The sequence below is a fragment of the Saccoglossus kowalevskii genome, chromosome 11, assembly GCF_978046115.1.
Source record: "Saccoglossus kowalevskii chromosome 11, keSacKowa6.1, whole genome shotgun sequence".
Taxonomy (NCBI): Eukaryota; Metazoa; Hemichordata; class Enteropneusta; family Harrimaniidae; genus Saccoglossus; species Saccoglossus kowalevskii.
In genome coordinates, this window is record NC_140651.1 from 17321816 (window position 1) to 17344982 (window position 23167).

The window sequence follows — 23167 nt, forward strand, 5'->3', positions numbered from 1 at the left end:
AGAAGTAAAACGATCGAATTCCGTTATATACAACTCAAATGCCTATAATGCACTAATTTGACATGGTAATATCTGTACATTTTAAAAGCCCTAAGCCGTTGTTGCCTTAGAGTTATCAATATTCTTATACAAATGCATACTGTTACCTAACTTTAGCCTTGATTATATAGTCCGGTTTTGCGAGTCAGTTTAAATGCGCTAACTGTTCTTCTTTTTGAGTTAAATTGCGTACATTTGTGATTAGTATCTTAAATGGTCTTGCGGGTCACATGGAAAACATCAGAGTAAAATTTTGAGATGGTTTTATTGCGATCCGCCATATATGCACATATTGTAACCTAGACCATTTTGTTCAAATATAACCGGTTCCTCGAAGCAAAGTTTGAAATCCAGTGCGTTTGCTAATGTACTTCTTGAAGAGACACTGTGTTTCCAAACACAAACACATACATACGCACTACCATACGTACACATACACACAGTAATATTTGTATTGTGATCGATAATTCTGTACGCATATCAGATTGTAAATTTCGACTCATGTACACCTCGGCACAGTTATTGCACACGTGATATTTCATTCAACACACTGTATACCAGTTCTATTATTTAATGCAATATCAAAATGAACAGCTCATTTTGTTACAGTGTTCAATAAGTCTTATCGCAAGAGCAGTTCAACAAAGGTTTAAATTTGTCTCAATTCGTGTCTCTTCGTCGCCGCCGCTATTACCATTTAACCTTCCATATTCCATGAGTTCAACTTGCGTGTTGTAAAGGGTATGTATACATATATATATATAGTCTCTATTCTATGCTTGCCATAGCCAATATCCGAATATTAATCAATAAAACACAAATAACATAACTGATTGATGAATCGTGAAATATATAGAACATTTGATTTGACATTATGTAATAGTGTATCCAAAATACAGTCATTTGAACTACATAAACAAATTATATATGATAACTTAATATGTATAACATTGTTTAAAACTAGAACATGTCATGCTCATCCGAAACTCAAATACGTGTCAGCTGTTAATAGCAAATCAGTAATCGGCCGGAATTAGTGAATATTCAGTAATACAGTATTTATATATTCAACAACGAGTGGCACCACCTTTCTAAGGTGTACTTTCCATTGCCTGTAATGACATTAAAAAAACATATGCATGTTATATAGGTGTCTATTTTATGAAATGTGTTACGACACTTCGATGTATTATCTAAATTCGTAATAATGTTTTAATGTAATAATGTTAGAATTTTCTCACAAAACCAATCTATTGATCAGAAGAGTTCGTTCTTCTTCGTAACAATGAATTGATGTAGCTAGTCGGAACGTGCTGGTTACGGGAAAATTCAGTTTATTTTAATTTCGACGTAATACTACTTAAAATTCAGGCATATGTAATGCATTTAGTTAAAAATATTAAATGTATATAGTTTTTTTTTTGCCCACAAATAGATGGTCATATAAGAACAGATTCTTTTATTTCTGTTTTTAGTACACGAATAATGAACACAGATGACCTAGTAAGTAAAGGTGGAAGACACTCACCTCAACTCTCCTGTGTTTTCTTATGTTCTTCGCAAACTTACACATGGCGACTATCAGACCAATAACAATGATCCATAATACACCAAGTGTTGCCATTGTTGCTATTACTAAACCTTCCGTCGTTATTGTTATGCCTGAAAGATAAAGAAACAATTAAGAGTGCGTTCAAGTAACACAATACAGAGTTTATTGTACACTGTTCCCCAATTTCGACACAAATAATAAAAAAAACAAAGTGGTAATTTAAATCTTAAAATCATTTAACACACATACATACATTTGCAGAATATACTCTATCACAATTACACTGCAATATAACCTGCTGTGATGTAATGCTTATCGCCAATGTAGTATTTGCTACCGTTAAAATAAATACCATACAATTAACACATAAGCATAGTTGTAATAAATACAACAATCTAACAATGTAAAAACATTAAACAAATAATGTAATAAAACATAATAATTTATAGAAGATATCGATAAGATATGACCCTTTAATGTGTGATTTGTCAAACGAATGTAGTACTTTTCATGTGTTCCAAGCTTTCTATGAATTCAGTTATTTTTTGTAGCCATCACTGTATTTACGGTTCCGGGCAGAGAAGTTGAGTTTAGGAGAATTTGAAGTGACGTCTCACTTATAAACGGCCAGAAACTACCAGAATAATAATGAACGACTCGCCAACCCATTATTATTATTGTTATTAATTTGTCCATACCAGTAGATGTGCTGCCACTTAAAAGTGGAAAATTTGGAAAAACATCCAGTAACGGAACAGTTTCCCTCTCGAAAATTTTAAACTCTTTTGGTTTTTTGCACAAATTCTAATGATAAAACTAGTGCCAAGTTATTCGGGTATCATATCAATAAAAAGGTTCGAAACACAAGAACAGAACTCTGACCTTTTGGAGATCCTCTCTCCCGTGCCTATATTATCCTGTACAATTTGCAGAAAATTTAAATTAGAGCGTAGTTTGTTTTGCGACTGTAGTTTATGAAGTGATTTAATATGCATGTTATTATGATAACACACATATTCTTTCCAGACGAGAAACGCAGACTTACACTTACTGACGCAAAAATCAAGTTTGAGTGTGATTATCATTAGCATTAAGGAGTTGATTACTAATGATCTGTGAATAGTAGTGAATTCAGAAGGGTCTGGCTACGCCATACCTCCGATAGACCAGTCTGATATCGTAGGGTAAAAATAATTATGTTCATATTTACGTTTTCATTATAAAAATCATGATTCCCCACACCATTACAGAAATCCACTGGCATGTTCAATGTGATTTATTTTTTATAAAAAAGATAAAATTTTACTATGAATTTTCATCACATCTCACTGTTGTAATTGGTAAAAGCCGAGTCACGTGACAGTGAAATGGGTATTATATATATATATATGGAATCATGAATGCCGTCAATGAATTTATAATCGCCTCGTAACAAAACCACCCTGTCTCGAGTCACTTCGTACCACATGATTACTTAGTATCAAACTTTCACTCTACGTTTACTGATATATCATTATCCAATTAATCATTGCATGAATATGAAATTATCATTAAAATTAATATGAATTGAACACACGTACCTTGCGATGAGCCTTTCGAAGAGTCACTATAGTCTATTCCTATGTAAATAAATAAAATCACATTATGAAACAATATTCAAATAAATAAATATATATATTTATGATATCCAATATTGAACATGTGTGCGCGCGTTCTATTCATTTGCAAACTTAAACGCTGTTCTATGAACGTATGTTGCGACAGTTGTGGTTAATTGATTGTTTGAACCATGAATAGGCACGGCAACGTTTTAACTAAATTCTGGTCTAGTTTTATTAGAAGATTTCATGTTTCTTAACAGTAATAACAGTAATACTACTTTTTCACCATTGATTTAACAGTCTGTTAGCTTTCGTTATACCTCTTTTGGTCATGTGACCCACAGTCCCAGCCGTTGGTTTATTTTTTGTAAATCGACACATGTCTCTTTGTCAAAGTATTGTTCATTGCACTTGGGTTTGCATTCCCGTGTAATTGGTTCTGATCAAAACGGTGGACTCTTCCTCGAGGTGTTTCTAATTATGTACATAGCGGTATGTACTGAGAAAGAACTTTAACGATACACATCCATGGAGAGGAATATTTTTGCAAAATTAGGTTGTTTCCATGTGACTCAAGGGAAGAACAAAATGTTGCTCTCACTATTTAAAATGTATAAAAAAAATCAGCAGTAACACCATGGATTAGAACCAAAACCACCCTGTCACTTCGTACCACACAATTACTTGTATCAAATTGTCACTTTGTACCACACGGTCACTTCACATAATACGGCAACTTTGTATCTCATGCTCGCTTTATCCCAAGTCACTGGTGGTCGATGTATTTGTGATCGCTGTATATTTGAGAGTCATCATTGGAAATCGAGTTTAACTCAACTTAAATACTAACTATCGTGTACAAAAAGTGATTTGGGACGAAATGTGCCTGTCATTCATTGCACCATGGCTACCTTGACCATTGCCGCTTTCTAAGCTTTGATATACCTTTCGTCATAAGCGAGCGGGGTAGAATAACTTTTATGTGAGATATGCTGTTTTGCTGTAAATAATAATGTTACACGAAGATACTGTGTACGGTGGTAAACATCGGCGTGGAAGTTCAAAAAAATCTTTCGTTTCAGATGTTCTCAATACATTCCAATAATGTTATATTTGATAATGGATATTTTGCTTTATTCCACGCTGCTGAAAGTTACATTTACTGTTTTTTTTCGAATTTTTATTGCAGCGAAAAATGTAAGTACAAAACGCCTAGAATTGATTAATATTTCGCTCATTAATACATATAATTCAATTACAAGCGTTGGTATTGTGCCTGAGAGATGTATGTTACATCGGAGTGCATGGTAGATGTCTGCTCGACGTGACAAATTAAATAACTTAAATTTGTTATAGTATCACGATTGCGTTGTCTGCCCTCGTGCTGATCGTACAGCCCTAACAAAGTGTAGATATTATATAAATAGTATATGCTGTTCGTTAGCGTTAAATTCCAGTTGTGTTTTTTTAATTCATTGTGTTTTCTCATTATTGTAAAGCATTAACAATCTTGTCTCCTGTTTGCCTTAGTTTACTTTTTTATATTTCAGTAACTGGTAACATCAAATTGAATTAGCAGACATAAGAGGAGACACATTTCTAATCCTAGAGACTAGAGGGAAGACAGACACGTGTGAGGTACATAATCCACTGCTTGATATAGCCGTTACAATAAAAACGCAGTAATTCTAAATCTGATTTGATATAGAAAGGTATATTTGATTGGATTTAAATGAAATTAAATGAAATTTAGAACACACACTCACAACGAAATCAGTCTAAGACTCACAAGTTTTAATCTGCTTCTATAATATGGTGCATGATTTAAAGAATAGTAACTACATTAAAATAATACCCACCTTCGCAATCAATGATTCCAGGTTCTGAACCATTTCTCAGTTGTATACATTGGAAATCGTTGGACGGGTTGTCATCTATATCCTGGGAATCGTAAATAACTAAACACAGATGAGTGTATAAATAACAAGCAGTATAATAGAAGTTAAAATCCTTTGTAAACCATGCCGTATTCACCCCTGAACAGCTATTGTAATCGTAGTCAAAGTCTTCATCATCGGTATTGTATTCCCAGATATAGTCTATATCATGTGTTTTATCTGCAGCAATGAAGTTGCCGTCAGATGCAAAGTACAACTCAAAATCTGGCCTGTCACAGTATTCTATCTTCTTTACTCCATAGGTAAATGCAAAGGTTATCTGATACGTTTCACCAGGTCGATATAAAGTATCTGGCGGGTTAAGTATGTTGAACATATCCAACCATAAATCTGTGGAATATAGAGCAGTCTCAGCGTTTAAAAAAACACATTTAACAATGAAATGTTAAATCAATTAGAAATTATTGTCAACCAGTTAATGCTATGTTGTATTCTATTACATCGCTCTGACATATTACACAATTGAATATTGTATATATTTCACCGATGTAATGATTTCGTCGTAAATGTAAACAATTTGAATCTTTCAGTTGTACGGCGGTATACTCTAGGCAAAAACGTCAAGAAGTCTAGGATTACGGACGCAATCGGTAGCAATTTATTTGGAAGCAGTATTGCAATATAACAAATCTGTTTTGTAAGTTGCAATGTTGTGTCGTCGACAAATCGCCAATCTTAATCTTAAGTAGTAAAACTTTTTACACTGGGTCATAATTCAAATGAACAATTGCTGTGTCCAATTCAAACTTTTGAGCTTCTTATTCATGATGATTATTATACATTATATACTCGACCATGCTGCTTTTATATTTTTTTGTATATTATTTTATACAATGCTCTGATCCGTACTTCAAAATTGTTTTATTTAGCTGCATAGTATAATTCATATAATTGGTGATCAACATCACAAATAAAGTGTACCAACTCTCCGATCCGAAGTATGGTAATTGTGTTAAATTTGTTTTTAGTATAATTTTGATTAATTGCTTCACGTATATAGATTTGCCTGTTTATTTCTGTTGCAGTGTAACCACCAGTATATAGCGCCACCTAGTGTCAGCAAATTATCAGTCTGCTTCAGTATTTTGTTTTCCAGGCTGTCTTGTATCTGTTCTATTCTAGAAGTTCATTTACGGCGACGGCAGCCCGTTCTATGCGTAGTTGTTCCACCTGCTCAGTTCCCATAAGCTCACACAATGGTCCGATGGGAAGATTTTGCCGACTCAACAGTGAAAGTTCTTTTATCTTCGATTCTGAAAAAAACGCCCGCTCCGAACGACCACTAAACAACATGGCAGCGTCAGAATCTCTTGATTTGACTCCACGAATGTCGGCCCTCAAAACCGACAAACACGCCTCCCGGTCCACAAGCCGAGAACAGAAGCTAATGCTTGATTCTATACGACATGAAAATGACAATCTAGAACTGGAAATCGAAAACAGCAATTTGAAATCAAAGTTAACAGCAACCGCTACTCCCGCCAAATCCATCCAAGCCAAAACCGCCCGTTCTAAATATGACGACTCCATCTCCAAAACGATAAAGAAAGGCAAGTGTCAAAGACCACAAGAATTACGTTGGTGAGCTGGAAAAGTACATCTGTCGTCCATGTTTAAAAATTTGCTCCATTCAATCATCTCACCAGGCTAAAGACTGCCCACACCATCCAAAGCATGACCGACTCCCCAGTCTAGACTATGCTGCCCACTTTATTTCACCATCCAATGACATTAACATTACTACAGTTAAAGAAATTTATTCTGCCACCATTGTTGCCCACTTATGTTTACCAACGCGCAATGACATAGCCACTGTTGCTAGACAGCCATCACATAATGCCACCAATGCTACTCCTATCCACTCATCCGATAATGTAGCCACTGCTGCTGCCAACCTAAGTTTACCTCCTCCCAATAAATTAGCCACTGATGCTGAACCACTGTTACGTCTTGCCACCAATGCTACTCCTATCCACTCATCCGATAATGTAGCCACCACTGCTGCCAACCTATGTTTACCTCCTCCTAATAACATAGTTACCGATGCTGAACCACTGTTACGTCTTGCCACCGATGCTGCTCCCATGCACTCACCCGATAATGTAGCCGCCGCTGCTGCCAGCCTATGTTAACCTCCTCCTAATAACTTAACCACCGATGCTGAGCCACTGTTACGTCTTGCAACAGATGCTGCTCTCAAGCACTCATTCGATAATGTAGCCACCACTGCTGCGTTTTCACATCACTTTTGTCATGGGTAGGTTTATGATTATTTAATTCAGTGCCTAGTTCAGCTTTTCATTTTTGCCTTTAATTCATTATTTCTCGTCAGTGTTTGCATTGTATTTTCACAATTTTAATTGTCTTTATACACCAATCACTTTGCTTGGCAGCTCCGCCTTGGTCTGGGGTACTTTGAGGCCTATGTTCAGGCCTAGTTTTGTATTAAAGTACCTCCTTTCTGCCAAACAATTGGTCTGTGTGTGTGTGTGCCTGTTCAGTTTATCTCTGTTGCAGTGTAGCCACCAGCATATAGCGCCACCTAGTGGCAGCAGATTCTCAGTCTGCTTCAGTATTTTGTTTTCCAGGCTGTCTTGTATTTTTCACTCTATCATTTCTTTGTATTTTTATTTTCCCACACCCCTTTTCTGAATTGTAACACTTTTAACAGATTTGTGAATTTAGTCAGTTTCAGTAATTACTTACTGCTTAAAGTACCTCGTTTCTGCCAAACAATTTGTGTGTGTGTGTGTGTGTGTGTGATTCAGTTATCCATTTTTCTAGCATATTGTAGCAATTATAGAAATATACACATGAGTATTCTCAGTCGCAGGGCATCTAGGTGTCTAAAAGGAACAACTAAACAACGAAACGTTAGTGATGATAGTGTCGCTGTAATCGTGTGTATTTCAATTCAAAACATACCCTAACAATATAAAAAAATATATATGTGTCTCTATTCTATAATTTCAATGCACGGCGTTGTTGTGGACTACATTAATTTACCCATACGTGTTTACCCCGCAAGGCCTCGCCGTCTTTCATTAGCGTTAAACATGCGGCAATCGGCGGTTGAAATTATGTTTTCCTCATGGAAAGAACAAGCACGAGAACATATTAATTAATCAATTAATTAGTAAATTATTTAATTAAAAAGTTGATTACCTGGGCAATTGAACTTGTTTCTATCCACATACTCGCACATAAAATTATTGCTCAGATTATCATCATCTTCGGTCGTTGCTATGATAACACACATATAACTATATCTAAAGCAATGAACTGAATCAATTTCACTGGTTCCATTTATATATTGTTCATCACCCAAATGGACAGATATTGTATCACATGGAAAAGTTTCGGTATGTAACATTGGATATAAAGGGTGTCTGTCCTCAGAAGCGAAGTAGAGCTGGACGGAGTTTATAGTAGAGTCATGTAGAGTTGCACTTATTTTCAAGCTGAATGTCACTACAGTTGGTTCAATTCCATAAGTGATATTTGGTGGTCCAGTTATGACGAAGTCAACAACAGCAGTATCGGTTTCTGTATATATAAAACAGTATTGTAAAATGCATGCACATAGTACTACATGTATTCACATGGCATCATTGGGCGAACAGGCACACATAAACATAAATGAAACATATTTGAGCTGATCACAGCTGAATTCACTAAAGATACTCACAATAAAATAATATGTTATAATTACTTAAATAAATCATTTCATGGTTAGGAATACACATTCAGATGTTTAAATAAGAGGAAACTGTGACGTTATCACGGCATGTTGATGCAGCAATGTGTATTCAAGTAAAACATATTCATTACCTTGTCCATTCACTTGCAGATACGGTAAAACCCACAGCAAAACTGCACACATTAAAACACTAGTAGATAAACGAAATTAACAAGTAATGTGACTGAGAAAGAAGGGATTAAGATGCGAGTATGTATTGGTATGCATCATTTCAAAAACAAATAATAACAAAATATTACAAATGGTCTATTGTAATTATTTTAACAGTTATACTATAAGCAATTTTGCCAATCTTCATCTTACCATATTAGAAAATGCGCATTGCAAATATGCAACAATTACTCGGTAAATGGTGGATGCCTTTGAAAACGTTCACAGCTAGAAAGTTCGAATAACTTTCATCATTTCGCTCAATTCTGGGCTTTCTATATCAAACGGTTGTTTCTTTGCTGTTCTTCGCAATAACCTCATATTGTTTCACACCTAGCACGGAAACAATAGAATTTGCCGGTGCGTAAAATGCCTTTTCTAAAACAACAGAACTAATTCGAGCAATCGAATTGTTCTGTAAACGTGGTAAAGTACATCACCAACGTCGACGCCTTCAAGTGTATTTACGTCACACTCGACCACTTTCCTTTGTTTACATCGGACGCTGAAGCACGCGATGGAAACAGATTCCCGTCACACTAGCGCCAACCATTAACGTTCGCATAGCGCAAAATATTTTTCGTTATAATTTCAATCTCTCAATAAACTATTACTACAAGCAAAAACGATGTATATTAAAAGGGTTATCACGGGAATAAGGAAAAGTATACACGAAGGCAGTACGGTCATAATCTCGACAAATGGTCAGATGTAAGGCAAACATAATTAAGTATAAAACTACTGGACATAGGAAGCCGTGGGAGGACATCGCCAGTGATCTGAGGGATATCTACGATCAAAGAAGACAATAGAGCAAAACAAACGCACAATTGAAATCGGAAGTATTGGGTAACCCGGCGTGATTAGAAACTGTCAAGATAAGCAGGCAGTTAGTCAATTTTTGTTAGGTATTGTAACTATTTACTGTATTATTTTTGTTTTGCTACAATATAAGTATATCACCATTACGATCATACTGCTGAGTATCTAATTCTATAACGATCACATTGATTTACAGTAAATATATAAAGAAGAAGAAACCGGGGACTATCTTGGTCAATCCTGGTTTTAGTTTTATATATATAATCAAAAAAGTCCTATGGTTTGTTTTTTAAAAGCCACTTACTACTGTATGACTTGCACTTTGACATTTTTGGCTGGAGTTTTGGCCATTATGTGGTCTTGGGTACTGATCTGTGCCACTATGTGCAAACAACTGTGGCTTTCACAGTTACTGGGTTTGAATACAAGAATTAATTTCTGTTCTCACGTCATGCCTGGATTTCAGTAAGATCTATTACACATATACATTGTGGACTGTAGTGAACAGCTTTTTCTAGCATATTGTAATATTGTCAGTGAATTGTTGTAATGATTGTCACTGCGAGAGAAGAAATATAGTTCTGTTATTCATGAACAATTCTATACAACTTCTACAGACTACTTTAGAAATATTATATAATCTGGATATAGACCTGATTACTTTATATACATTGTAGAATTGTCTTTATTAAAATACTAATTAAATTAATAGCCATTTGAAATATTTATAATAACTATTTAAGATACGTGTTGATCAATAAAGCAATACATTACTTTCAAGATTTGTATTCATGGGCAGTGGACTGAAAATGGCATAAATTTCCCTCATTAACAAATGTTTACATCTCTGAAACATAAGCATGAGAATGAAAGACACTTCATTCAGTGAATCTATAAAGTCATTCACGATGCAACTAATAAACAAGGTGCATGTACCGTTTCCTGAACGGGTTTTGAATAAAAAAAATGTCACAAATTACATCAATAATAAATTACCCAGTTAAAACAAACAAACACACAAATAAACAAAAAAAAAACATATATTTATATAATCATATTCTTTCAACAATTCTTTCTTGTGCTATAATTTCTTTGGCATTTCTTAAATTGGTAATACATGATACTACCTAACGAATAGTCTACTCATCTTATGTCTACCCGTATTAAATTAATGGCCGACAGACATGGTGCTGCTTCTGATATACAAAAACATCACACCTTCCTGAATGAATATTTATACAGTGTACCTGTATTGCTGAACTGAGTGATGGTAGTTAAGGGCAACACGCCCCCAGGGATATACATGCATTCACCTGTTTCACAACATGTACATACAACTGTATGTATAAGCGTGTCAAAGTTCAGTAGATTAACAGGTTAATTTATTTTATTGTCAAGGGTTGTAATTACATTAAAATTATAAAGTTAAAGCGGTATACATGATTGCAAGGAATGAAAATTGAAGTTTATTTCGCTCACTCGACAATGACCCATAAACAAGACTCCAATTATGCTACGAGCGTTAATGCATGGCTAGGTACCAATCATGCATCTCACAATGAGGCGAAACCATTCGCACATGGGTGGGTTTAATTATCTCATTGTTCGTGTCATATACAACTGTGTATTGTACTACAGACGTTGAAAACTCAGTGAGGAAAATGAGGTCTAAAGTTATAACCAAGCGAACGCCTCAAGGTGGTTACAAGTTTTAGTTTTAATATTAGATCAGAAAAGTAAGCATGGAATATTTTATCGGCGTTTAAATTGTTTTAGAGATTAATTTAATTAACATCCGGGTTTTGTTCCACTCAAAATTCCATTGTTCATTTATACAAAATCCGTTACATAACACTATAACACATAGCACATGTGGATACTAATATGTAAATGAGAAAAGATTTTCAAAAAAATATGTACTTTACTAATAGAAATGGTAAAGAACCCGTTTTTCTTTCGATCGCCTCGAGTGTGCTGTAATTATGTCTTTGTTGCAATAGTAGGTTTTGGGTGCCTAATAGCCTGAATAAGTCCAGTGCGACTCTGCCTATTAAACTTACTTGAAAGTGTATGCCGTCCAGCTCAAAAACTGTGACTAGTTTATTACTAAGAAACGCGTACTGAAAGTACTGAATTAAGGGATTTACCCGGGAAGGCAACCGGTATGACACCCATGATTCGCTAACTTTGCATAAATGCATTCATGAACAATAGCAAAATCGTTTTTCAGTAAAACTTGGCCAAATTACATTCCTACATCCAACGTAGTAGTTCTAAGTTTCTATCGTTACGAGCTGCAAAATTTTCGAAAAATCGCCGGAAAAGTATTTTTTTTATCTAGATCCAGCAAACTGCTGTAAGTAATCAGTGGACTTTTCTTCAAAGTTGCACATTAGTAATGTGTCCCATGATGATATAACATAGATATAACAATAAACTGTAGATTGACATTAACAAAAGACTAATAATATAAGCTATATATGTAAACAATAAAATGTAATTGAGAAGGATTTTCCCATGTAGGACATTGTAAATGTGTTTTTCTAGAGGATAAGAACCGCCAATACTCTCAAAATAGAATAGACAAGACAGGAATCTATAATTCATATATTCACATCCAAGTAAATATTAAGTATGGTACATTTAGCCGCTACAAATGTCTTTTCTCCTAAACAAATTATTCATTCAGATAGTTCTCACTAATTCTCACTAAATACAAATAAATTTTAATACAGTAATTATTGATATTTACCATTTTAAAATATGGGTACATTTGCATGAAAACAAAAGATTCGTTTCAGTGACGTAACGACGAATGTGTCAGTCAAAGAATTACATTTGTACCGCCATCCCAACCAAATCACTCATAGAGTAGGTAATGACTACTAGCACGTACGGTATACAGATTGTGACCTTAGGTGTGGCGTTATAGGCGATAACCAACACTTGGTTGTGGTGTTTCCATTAATGAAAACACGGCGGCCAGAAGAATGAATCATTTGACCAGGAGTTTTATAAACCTGCCGTCTTCACGCTCTAAATATTCTTGCTTTGGTTGCATTGTTAATGCAGACACATGGGATTGTGTGTAGTCAAGGCAACTTTTGACATATTTAATGTATTTAACAACGGGATAGAACTGTATAAAGTATAGTTTGACAATATTTCTTGAAATGTGTATTAAATATTGTGATTTGTATCAAGTCATAAAAATAATCGAGGTAAATGTACATTTAATGAAAAGTACACGCGTGAATAGTGTCTGGTTTCAACATATTCACTTCTAAATTGTATTCTATGAGTGTCAACGACTGTGATGTGCACACACACACACAATTTACTCGGTTTAGATAACGCTTTGGCGATGTATAGTTGTTTCTAAAACCACAAAATAATTTAACTGACTGTCATTTAGTCGAATATGGTATTCACTTTTATATTATACTAGTACTCTCTTGTAAAGTAAAAATAGATCACGTAATGTGAGACAGAACTCTTGCACACGAGTTGGCTTAAGTGTATGTACATTGCATATTCTGCTTAGCTTTCCATGGTCGGACTTCAGAACGGGCAAATGTGATTTGTGATTTGTATCAAGTCATAAAAATAATCGAGGTAAATGTACATTTAATGAAAAGTACACGCGTGAATAGTGTCTGGTTTCAACATATTCACTTGTAAGTTGTATTCTATGAGTGTCAACGACTGTGATGTGCACACACACAATTTACTCGGTTTAGATAACGCTTTGGCGATGTATAGTTGTTTCTAAAACCACAAAATAATTTAACTGACTGTCATTTAGTCGAATATGGTATTCACTTTTATATTATACTAGTACTCTCTTGTAAAGTAAAAATAGATCACGTAATGTGAGACAGAACTCTTGCACACGAGTTGGCTTAAGTGTATGTACATTGCATATTCTGCTTAGCTTTCCATGGTCGGACTTCAGAACGGGCAAATGCCAAGTCATTCTTGAATACGACCTAATATCTCGTGTAATAACCTGCAAATAACTATAATTATTAATATTTTAGCACATACCTAGTATCCATTGTCCGAAGTCTCATCATGACACCAGCAACGTCTGCAGTAACGTCTGTACGCGATTAAAATCGACGAAGGGAAAGTAACTTATATAATGCAATCGACTCTTTGTTTGACTTGTAAAGAGGCATTGTGTTACATACCATTGGTGTAACAATAGTTCTCCAAACCAGAAATAGAATTCTTTTCATTCGGATTCTTCTGAAGAAAACATTTGGGCAGCGATTCAATTTGTGTTTGCCCAAAAAGAGCGGAGTGATTTTTTTTACCATATGTTTGAATGGTATACTCCTCTTTAATTTCCTTCGAAAACACAGACAAAAACTGATCATGAATGTGGCAGTGAAGGAGAGACTGACAACACTTAATGATTTCTCACAGTTTGTGATAATCTTACAATGCCACCAATTACAGTGATCAAGTGCAAATAAACAAAACCTTAGGTGCAATATTGCAAGTGCAAGTAGATCCAATGAACAGAATCTTGTCTTATATGATTACTCAACTGCCATACATATGCAATATACTAACAAAGCAAAACGCCTAATTCTGAAATTATTTTAGAACCACAATCTTTATTCAAAACAAATTTCAATGAGTTGAGACCATCAAGGTACAGTCAGCTGGCGCACACGTGATAATAAAATAAATACGATAATTACTACAGGGGGCGCCAGCATAAAACTAAATAAGAGACAAGTTGTGAAACGCGGTTTTCAGATTCCTACAAATCAGGACAAAAATACTTTCAATCTTACAAAAAATCTTCACAGAAATACGATCCATTGAGATAATATTAAGCCAACTGATAACTAAATTCGGCCGAATTCGTCGTTATTGTGTGGAAAAATCCCTTAAATACGAACACCTAATTACACGAAGAACATAGAACACTTTATTGGGGTATTTGAAACCAAAAATCGTCATTCCAGCTCAGCAGCCAATCAGCGACGGCCTTACAGTTTGATGACAATTTCGATCGGCTGGCTGGGTTACTAAGATGTGTTTTTGATTCATCCATACACCGTGTGTACTGAAAACATGATAAAATATATGTCACCACTAACGCTTTATCACTGTCAGCATTCTTTATTCTATGTTTTGTCATATTACCTCAAACCCTGCAAATAGAAGTGTGCATGGAAACATGGGAAGAATCGGTGTGCATTACATTGTGATAACTATCATAAAGGTGATTGACAGGTCATACTTGTTTTCAACTCTGGAAGGACAGTTGGAATCTACCAGGTGTGTTTGTGATTTACAATACAAAGGATGTTTACAGCTTTGGAAGTACAATCGGAATCTACCAGGTGTGCTGTTATTTGACAAAAGATGTTTATGATCTACTGAGTTGCCTACGTGACACGGCTGATATCAAGATCACATTCCGATTGGCTAATGTGGAAACCCAGATGGTGTCACTGAATTTGGGCCAGACTGAGCACAGTTGGGGTCCAACATTTCAACATAATGTGTTGCTGCTACGATATTGTAAGACAAGTGATACAGGCTTCAACCATCATTCTGTGAGACTTGTATGAACTGCTCTGCGATATATCCTGCTTTAGCGGTGCCCTCCAGAATACCAGCGTTCCTCTGCAAGCAAGACTCCTGTGTTTCTTCGCTGTGTTGCAGAAGCCATTGACTGACATCCATTTCTAAATCTAATACACACTTCCCTAAGCAATCCCCTATTTTAGTGACTTTATTCATTGTATTTTCCTGTTCTTTATTTCTTGTAATTCTTTTGAAAGGTATTAAAGCCAGGAACTTTACCTCGATATTTTGTTGTATGTGTATTTCATTTCCAGTACTATTGCCTTGTCTACCCTATTCTAGCAGCGAAAGAACCCCCTGTCCAGTGTGAGTTCTGTGGGTGGCCCTCTCCGTTGCAATAAGCAGGCCTTACACTGTGACACTGATGTTAAAAAAACACATTATTAAAAAAACACAGAATTACTAGCATTGCAAAAACCCACGATTTTCAACTTTATGATAAATACATACATGAATTGAAAAAGAAACAGTTAGTCTTTGCAAAATATTGAAATACAGTTGTTTTGCCATAAATACAGTTGTTTTCAAACATGGAACGGTTGTAAATATATCTTTATATTACTGAGAACAGAAGCGCTTGCATAGTACACACGAACACGAATATTACCGTGCATTCTATAATGGCCGTTTTTCACAGCCGTGTAAGATGTTCAATCCTCAAATAGCTGATTGTTAAAATGTCAGCTCAATCGTTGGCTGAAAAAAAATATTCGACTGTAAACTATTTTGTCCGTATACAGCTACAACGAGCAATTTGATTGGAAACTGTAATGTAGAAAATATCTCTAGTATATCTCTACGTTGGATATACAGAATCTGCCAAGGTGTATCGGCGCGGCGAAGGGTGAATAAACGAACCTTGGTTGGTGAAGACGATGTAATTCAGAACACATTTCCCGTGATGTGGCGAATAGTCATGTAGACAAGTCCCAAATACTGTTACATAGGTTCTGACAACTTAATAAGGTATATATACTATAACTACATATAACTATGTGTAAATTTTAGTATTTTATGAAATTGAAGTTGGCTCACAAGTAGAGTTTTGGATTTTATTTTACACCAGGTGGGACACACTTAATTAACTGTTATTTAGTTACTGATACGATACTGCATCGCTAATATGATACGTATAGTTAAAAAAATGTTCAGCCATGAGGTCCTCTGAGTTTTACCAGCTTAAAATTGATACGAAATAATTTAACATAACATACATCGCCACTACGAATGTTAGCTTAGTTTTTGTTCAGCCCTTATTAATTGATCATCACCGAACAACGTCGATAACACGCACAGTCTATAGTTATTTCTTCTGTATTGAAAATAGAAATTACGATTTTAACTACAGCAGTTTGAGCCTCTACCATTTAATTTAATTGCCTGTATACATGAATGTCAAATTAGGGATATATAAATGATGATGCCTCCCTGAATAGAAATACAGCGCAAGTACCTGTATGTGCTGATCTGAGTGATAGAAATTAAGGGCAACATGCCCCCAGCGATAGCTTGTGAATGTATGTTCACTTGTTTCACGACATGTACGCACAAGAATATGTATAAACGTGTCAATTTTCAGCAGTTTAACAGGCTTAATCACAATCACCAAGTTATTGTTAGGAAGAGTTGGAATTATATTTAAAGCTAAAGCGATATACATGAATGAAGAAAATGCGTCATAAAAATTGAATAGTAGTATTTTCGATTCAATGCTAGCGAATTATATTTCCCCCAATCGTTTATGATCCGTGAAGTAAACAATCGCTAATGCATGACCAGGTACGTATCTACTACCACCAATCATGCATTTCACAATAAGGCGAAACCATTTGCATATGGGTAGGTTGCATTACCTTATTGTTCTTATTATATAAAACTATCTATGTTTCTACATGTTACTCCAGACGTTAATAACTCAGCGAGGGGGTTAGTTATAATATTATAAATCAAAGGAACGCCTCACGATGCTTACAAAGTAGATTCTAATTTAAAATTAACATAAAAAAAGAAACAGGGCACGTGATTACATTTTAGGAGAATTATATGGATTAGGTTTAATTGTTTTAAATATTAATTTATATGTAGGTTTTACCTAACTGGTAATGTCACCCGGATCATTTTAATGAGTTGAAGTAAACTCAATTAATTGTAAGACCTGCTACTAATATGACATGGACGTAATGAAAATGGTTTACAGAATAGTCTGGCCCATTATTAACTGTTTAATAGTGTATGCTAGTGCATTTCATATGTTTATGGGAAATATTTATTTAAATTATATTTGTTTTATTACAAAATATACGGACCGAAGATTCGGCATGGTTAATGTGTGATTGATTAGTAGTGTATTAAGAGCGATGACATTTCCATCAGGAAAAAAACAAATGGTATGCGCAATGTAAACAACATCATGTTCACATATACATTCGCAATACAAATTTAACTATGCGGCCCCATAATATCAGAATAAAAATATATTCCACGGCTATATATATTACATACATAAGGTGTAATCTTGTAATCATCTGAAAACCTCATTACATCACAACTGCAAATCATAAACTAGACTAACGGACGAAGAAAGTAATGATAAAGCATATTCGTAGCTGAAAAAATGCGTCATCATCATCATTTTAGTTTCAAACCCCAATCTGAATATACAATTTATATCACTAAGTCCTTATTATTCGTCAAACACACCTTGGCAATTGAAAGTAACCGACTTGACAATAAAAACACAAAAACGAACAGAGAAGGGCTGTGAAGTCACATTCGTGACATAAATCTTAAATATAGCGGCCAATAAACTCCCGTTTGCAGTAATTTCCAGTCGTATCGCGACACCAATAACGGGGGGAGGGGGATTCTTGATGACAAAACATGTAACACAAAAGTAAGTCTGATTATTGCTGATTATCTCCATACGATAAATCATCAACTGTACTCCAGAATTGGAGAAAACGATTAGATGAATCATTTTACATCATGATTTTGTGATAATTACGCAATTAATTAGTTTGTGAATTGTGTGAGGTATATCGCAAAGAATATATTCTGAATAATAACATTTAAAAAGTTTTCATGGTGGTGTTGGTGAGTTACCTTATATGGGCATCGAGGAATAAAACATACTTGCTTAGAACTAAAACTTAAATATCCAGGGTGGAGTGTAACGCATTTTGTTTTCATACAAAATTGCTTCGTTTTGGCGATACAAAGAGCTTAAAACTACTCAACTATATTTTTAGTGCATATAGTAAATTGAAAAGTATTTCAGTAATTTTCAAAACCTGTTTGAAGCATTGGTATCACCCTGAGTAAACAACATAGCAAGTATTCCAGAAATAGTCAAGGCAGCAAAATTTAGTACATAATGAAATGTTCTTTAGTGTTGTTCTGCCTTTAAACAAATATTTTCCGTACCCGCGATGATTCCAAGTTCTTAGCCGAACGCACCCTTGAGATAACAACTGATTGTATTTTACCAGTGTATGCACGACTGAAAATGCCCCTCTATAGTACAGAAAATGATTGGTGCGTGCGTACCTTCCAGCTACATCCAATGTACAATTTTGGAGAAAATGTAATACAGAAATTCAACCTCTCTGATTGCTACTACATAAATTAATGTCATGCATGCTCACTCACAGTCGCTGAATAGTGTATCAGTCTGTAGATCACTGCATCAGGCGTCAATGTGCAAAACATTACATTCTTCCCGCATTGAACATAAATATAAGCTATCATCCTTTCAGTTACGCAGTAACTCGTGTTAACTTATTTGAATTATGGATTAAAATAGTCGAATCATGATTATTAGAAAAAAGATTGAAATTGCTTTCAGCCTTTGAGTGTATTGAAATGCTGAAGTTGGGAACTTGGCTGCGACACTGTGCGCCACAACAACATTTGATGTTGCACCTCGAACATGATATTCAGGGTGAATTTACTGTAAGGAAGGCTACTGTTTAGAATCTTTTTTCTGAGTTGTTCATAAGTGTTCTATTAGCAAATATCAATGAAACACTTGAAAACAAATACCACAATACCATGATGCTTACAAGCGTGACAATATAATAATCATCTGTGTGTTTTCAGAGATTTTATGAAATTCTATATGAAAGCAAATTATTTTATAGTCGCCGCGCTTAAACGTTTCGCTTTATAATTTACAAGTTTGTTTAAAATTCGAGCATCTAAAAAGTGAGCGTACTTTTTAAGTTAGCCGAATTAAAAGGATTATTTATTAAGGGTTCTTCAGATAAAGACTATTTCAAACAGACAAAATCCTTCAAATCAAATTTAGTGCTGTAAAACACATTCATGCTGAACTGGAGCCGCCATGTAATCAATGCATTAATCATGCTACATTTTAAGCTAATGCACTCTATCGATGACCTGCCAGCGAAAACAGAGATTAAAATACGAACAAACAAACAAGACTACTTCCTTTACAGAAGCTGGAATTTAACCATACCATACCAACTTGAAAGTTCATAGGAAACTTCATGCTGTTGATAATCCCTTTAAGCAAACAATCACTATGTTTTGACCAGCAACAAACACAATGTCAAATATTGATTTGATTAAGGCAGAGATGCAGGTTTGTGGGCACTTGGGAGTAAAACATTTTATAGTGGAACATATTCAAAAAACGATTTTAAAATATAGATAACATTCTTTCTTTTGAATGCTTAGCAAGGCTGTACATAAATAATAAAAAAGAAACATGGTGAAAAAAAGAAATGACGGGATCTCCGTATTATGCACTATATTTAACTTTTAACAAAACGATAATACATTTAAATTTGGAACTGTTACAGCCATTTTAATTATGAGCATTAGCATACTGCTCACTGAGTGAATTGTTATGCAAATTAGGAATTATCTCAGCTTCTTTTTAGTGCACATCCCAGAACTTTAAAAAAATAGCTCCTAGACGCTTTGATCTTTTGTTTTGAAATTTTCACAAATGATTAACAATGTGTTTATCTTCAAAACGCCGTCGGGGCATTGTTTTTGGTTGAATAGTGTTACAACAATCGTACAGACAACTAGCCAGGGTGTTAATTTATGCATAAACTTGAAGTAGTGAGATTTGAGCTGCTGCCCTGCAAAATTGACAACTAGTAGACAGTTTTCAAGACGGCACTTTCTTCATAGGAAACAGATGTACCCATAAACCAATTTTCACAGGAAACAGAAGCATGGTTTAGAAGGTATTTTTTTTAAATCACTTTTGACCAAAAAAGCATGTTTTTGTGCATATTTCAAACTACAGTGTTCATAAAAAAAACTACTAACAATATTTCGAAAATTCATACAATAAGCTTTCCGTAGTTTTGTGGACAAGGGAAGTATTCTTGGTTTCCTAATTAACTAATTAAAATACCTGTCAGGTAAACTGCATCTCTACCTTAAAAGAACCTGCTAGAAAATGAGTCATGAATTTGTGACCATCTTTTGATGGTTGTGTCATGAATTTGTTTTTGCGTATCTGTTGGTCGACTTAATTAACTGATTATTAGCGAATTGCTGTGTTATGTCCGTCATCGTTTAGGTCTAATTGAAGTTTTGGACGGAACTTGGCTCAGTGATTTGGAACTAATTACCAGATACCGTCGCTATTCTGACATCCGTAGTTATTAATGTAGTGAACGATTAATCAAAAGATATGACGTATTCAGTACTTAGTGTGATTGGCTTTATGATTGAAGGTTACGCCCTAGAGTCTTTTTACTGTTTTGTAATTGGTTAGAGTTTTGAAAATGAATAAAGAGAGTTTGAGTTGGTCTTGACGAAGACAGCACGATAGACGCAGAAGAGAGAGTGCAGTCCGAGAGAGTCCAGGGGCGAGCCTTGAGGCAGTCCAGTCTTGGGCGAGTCTTGGTTCAGCCTTGTGAGAGTCTTGGGGACTTTTCCCCAGGGCGCTGTGTCTTATAGAGTGCTCGATTGACCGACTAAGACGAGAGCTGAAACGTATTTCGTTGTGTGTGTCTTACTTGACTGTAAAGTATAAGTGACTTTCCCGATCCCGTACCTCAAGGGGACGAGATAGAGAGACGAGACGAGTTTCCCCCCTGACAAGTGTGGAGAACCCCAGAGAGAGAGATTTACCCCCTGACAGTTGAACAAAAAAAAGAGTGTGGAAATTTGACGTTGCATTTTTACATAGGTTAGATTGTCCTATTTAAAACATGTATCACGTTGTTATGTTATAGCAACAAAACACTTATTCAGTCGACGCACATAACTTTTACAATCACATTCTTGTACCTAACAACTTTTGTTACAAATTCCTCGGCATCTTTTAAATGGCTAATAAACAACACTATTACGAAATATTTATACTCGTAATTGATAAACGATTAGCCGCCAGCTATGGTGACAGGTGTTACCCCTTTTCACAAAGAATCAGTGTTATTTCATGCGAGTCCAGCGATTTGTGGTCTTTAAGCGATTTCGTCTTTAGTGATGATATATAAATCATCGTGTCTGTTAGACTAGCTGTGCAGTGCAAATGAATAATATACGGGTAGAGCCGAGTTGCGAAGGACAAAGCACCCCAAAGGAAGCGATTACAATATACTTGCACCAGTTTTACGACATGTAAACGTGTTTCAGTCGTTTGACATGCTTATTTACAGTCACAGTGAATATCTGAATAGTGAAGTTATACGTGTACGTAAGTTACACGGAATTTACGTCATGAAAGTTAAATAGCAATATTTTTAATTCAAAACAAAATTAGACTTTGCTCACTCGGTGACCATTCATGAAATACAATTATTATACGATCGTTATGGTATGAATTAACCAGCTACAAGTTATCGCCAACCATGCGTTCTTGAGTTTTATGTTCACCTCAAAATAAGACCAGACCACTTGCGCATGGTTTCTCACAATAAGCTGGACGGCGCCGTTCGACACCAGAATTAGCGACCGGCACACATGGCTGCCGTCTGGCACTATTGTTTTTGTCCATGGCACAACAAACGCGCTGGGAAACAATAGAATGTTTGAGAGGGCGAATAATCAAAGCTTGGGTTGTGTCACCAATTATAAAAACAATAGGCGTGAAACTCAACTCAACGAGTTGGCGACGTAAGAGGCTCAGTGGCAATCGACACTCACAAATGTAAACCCCTACTTAGCACGGCGGTAACGCATAGAAAAGTGGATTACCGTACCCATATTTTTACTGCCAGGGTGACGTGAAATATATGAAATCGATATATGTAAGACCATTTGCACATGAGCGTATTGTATTGCCATATTGGCCGTCGTATATAAACTATCTATGTAACACCCATTTCTATTAAAGTCTGTCTCACCTATTGTGTATATAGTTGGGATCAGTTTCTTTAATTTTTTTTTTTTACGATTGCCTTAATATATCACACGATTAGTTTACCATGTTTCAACTCACCCACTATATTTCGCGGTATTGCCTCGTAATAAAACAAACAAACTTGCAATGTGTGGGGAGAGGGGAAATTTAAAATTCGTATATTCTAATCGATAAATCCATGTGTCATTGATCGAAACATGTACTAGTACTGGTGCCGAATAGAATTGAAGCCAATGCACATTACGTCATGATTATGTAAAACATGACAACCATAAATAGTATTGATCATTTAGTGTTCGAAGTCACACAAGTCATGAGTTATAT

The 23167-nt window shown here is 35.3% G+C and overlaps 1 protein-coding gene across 1 annotated transcript; it reads right to left on the reverse strand.

The window, feature by feature from the left end:
• Window positions 1-594: 594 nt before the first annotated feature.
• On the reverse strand, window positions 595-13990 carry LOC144357858 (uncharacterized). Its single transcript, XM_085505457.1, has 7 exons — window positions 13930-13990; window positions 8982-9040; window positions 8316-8696; window positions 5052-5480; window positions 3172-3210; window positions 1568-1701; window positions 595-1151 (listed from the first exon to the last, which is right to left on the reverse strand). The coding sequence occupies exons 1-7, from the start codon at window positions 13956-13958 to the stop codon at window positions 1131-1133; spliced, it is 1092 nt and encodes a 363-aa protein (XP_085361583.1). The 5' UTR covers window positions 13959-13990; the 3' UTR covers window positions 595-1130.
• Between the last annotated feature and the right edge of the window lie 9177 nt (window positions 13991-23167).

Excerpts from the sequence above, each read along its gene's own strand:
- LOC144357858 (XM_085505457.1), bottom strand. The coding sequence starts at position 13,958 with ATGATGAGACTTCGGACAATGGATACTAG. Across the intron at positions 3,211-5,051 it reads TGGAATCATTGATTGCGAAG|GAATAGACTATAGTGACTCT; the intron begins GTGGGTATTATT and ends TTATTTACATAG. Across the intron at positions 1,702-3,171 it reads TTCGAAAGGCTCATCGCAAG|GCATAACAATAACGACGGAA; the intron begins GTACGTGTGTTC and ends TTTATCTTTCAG.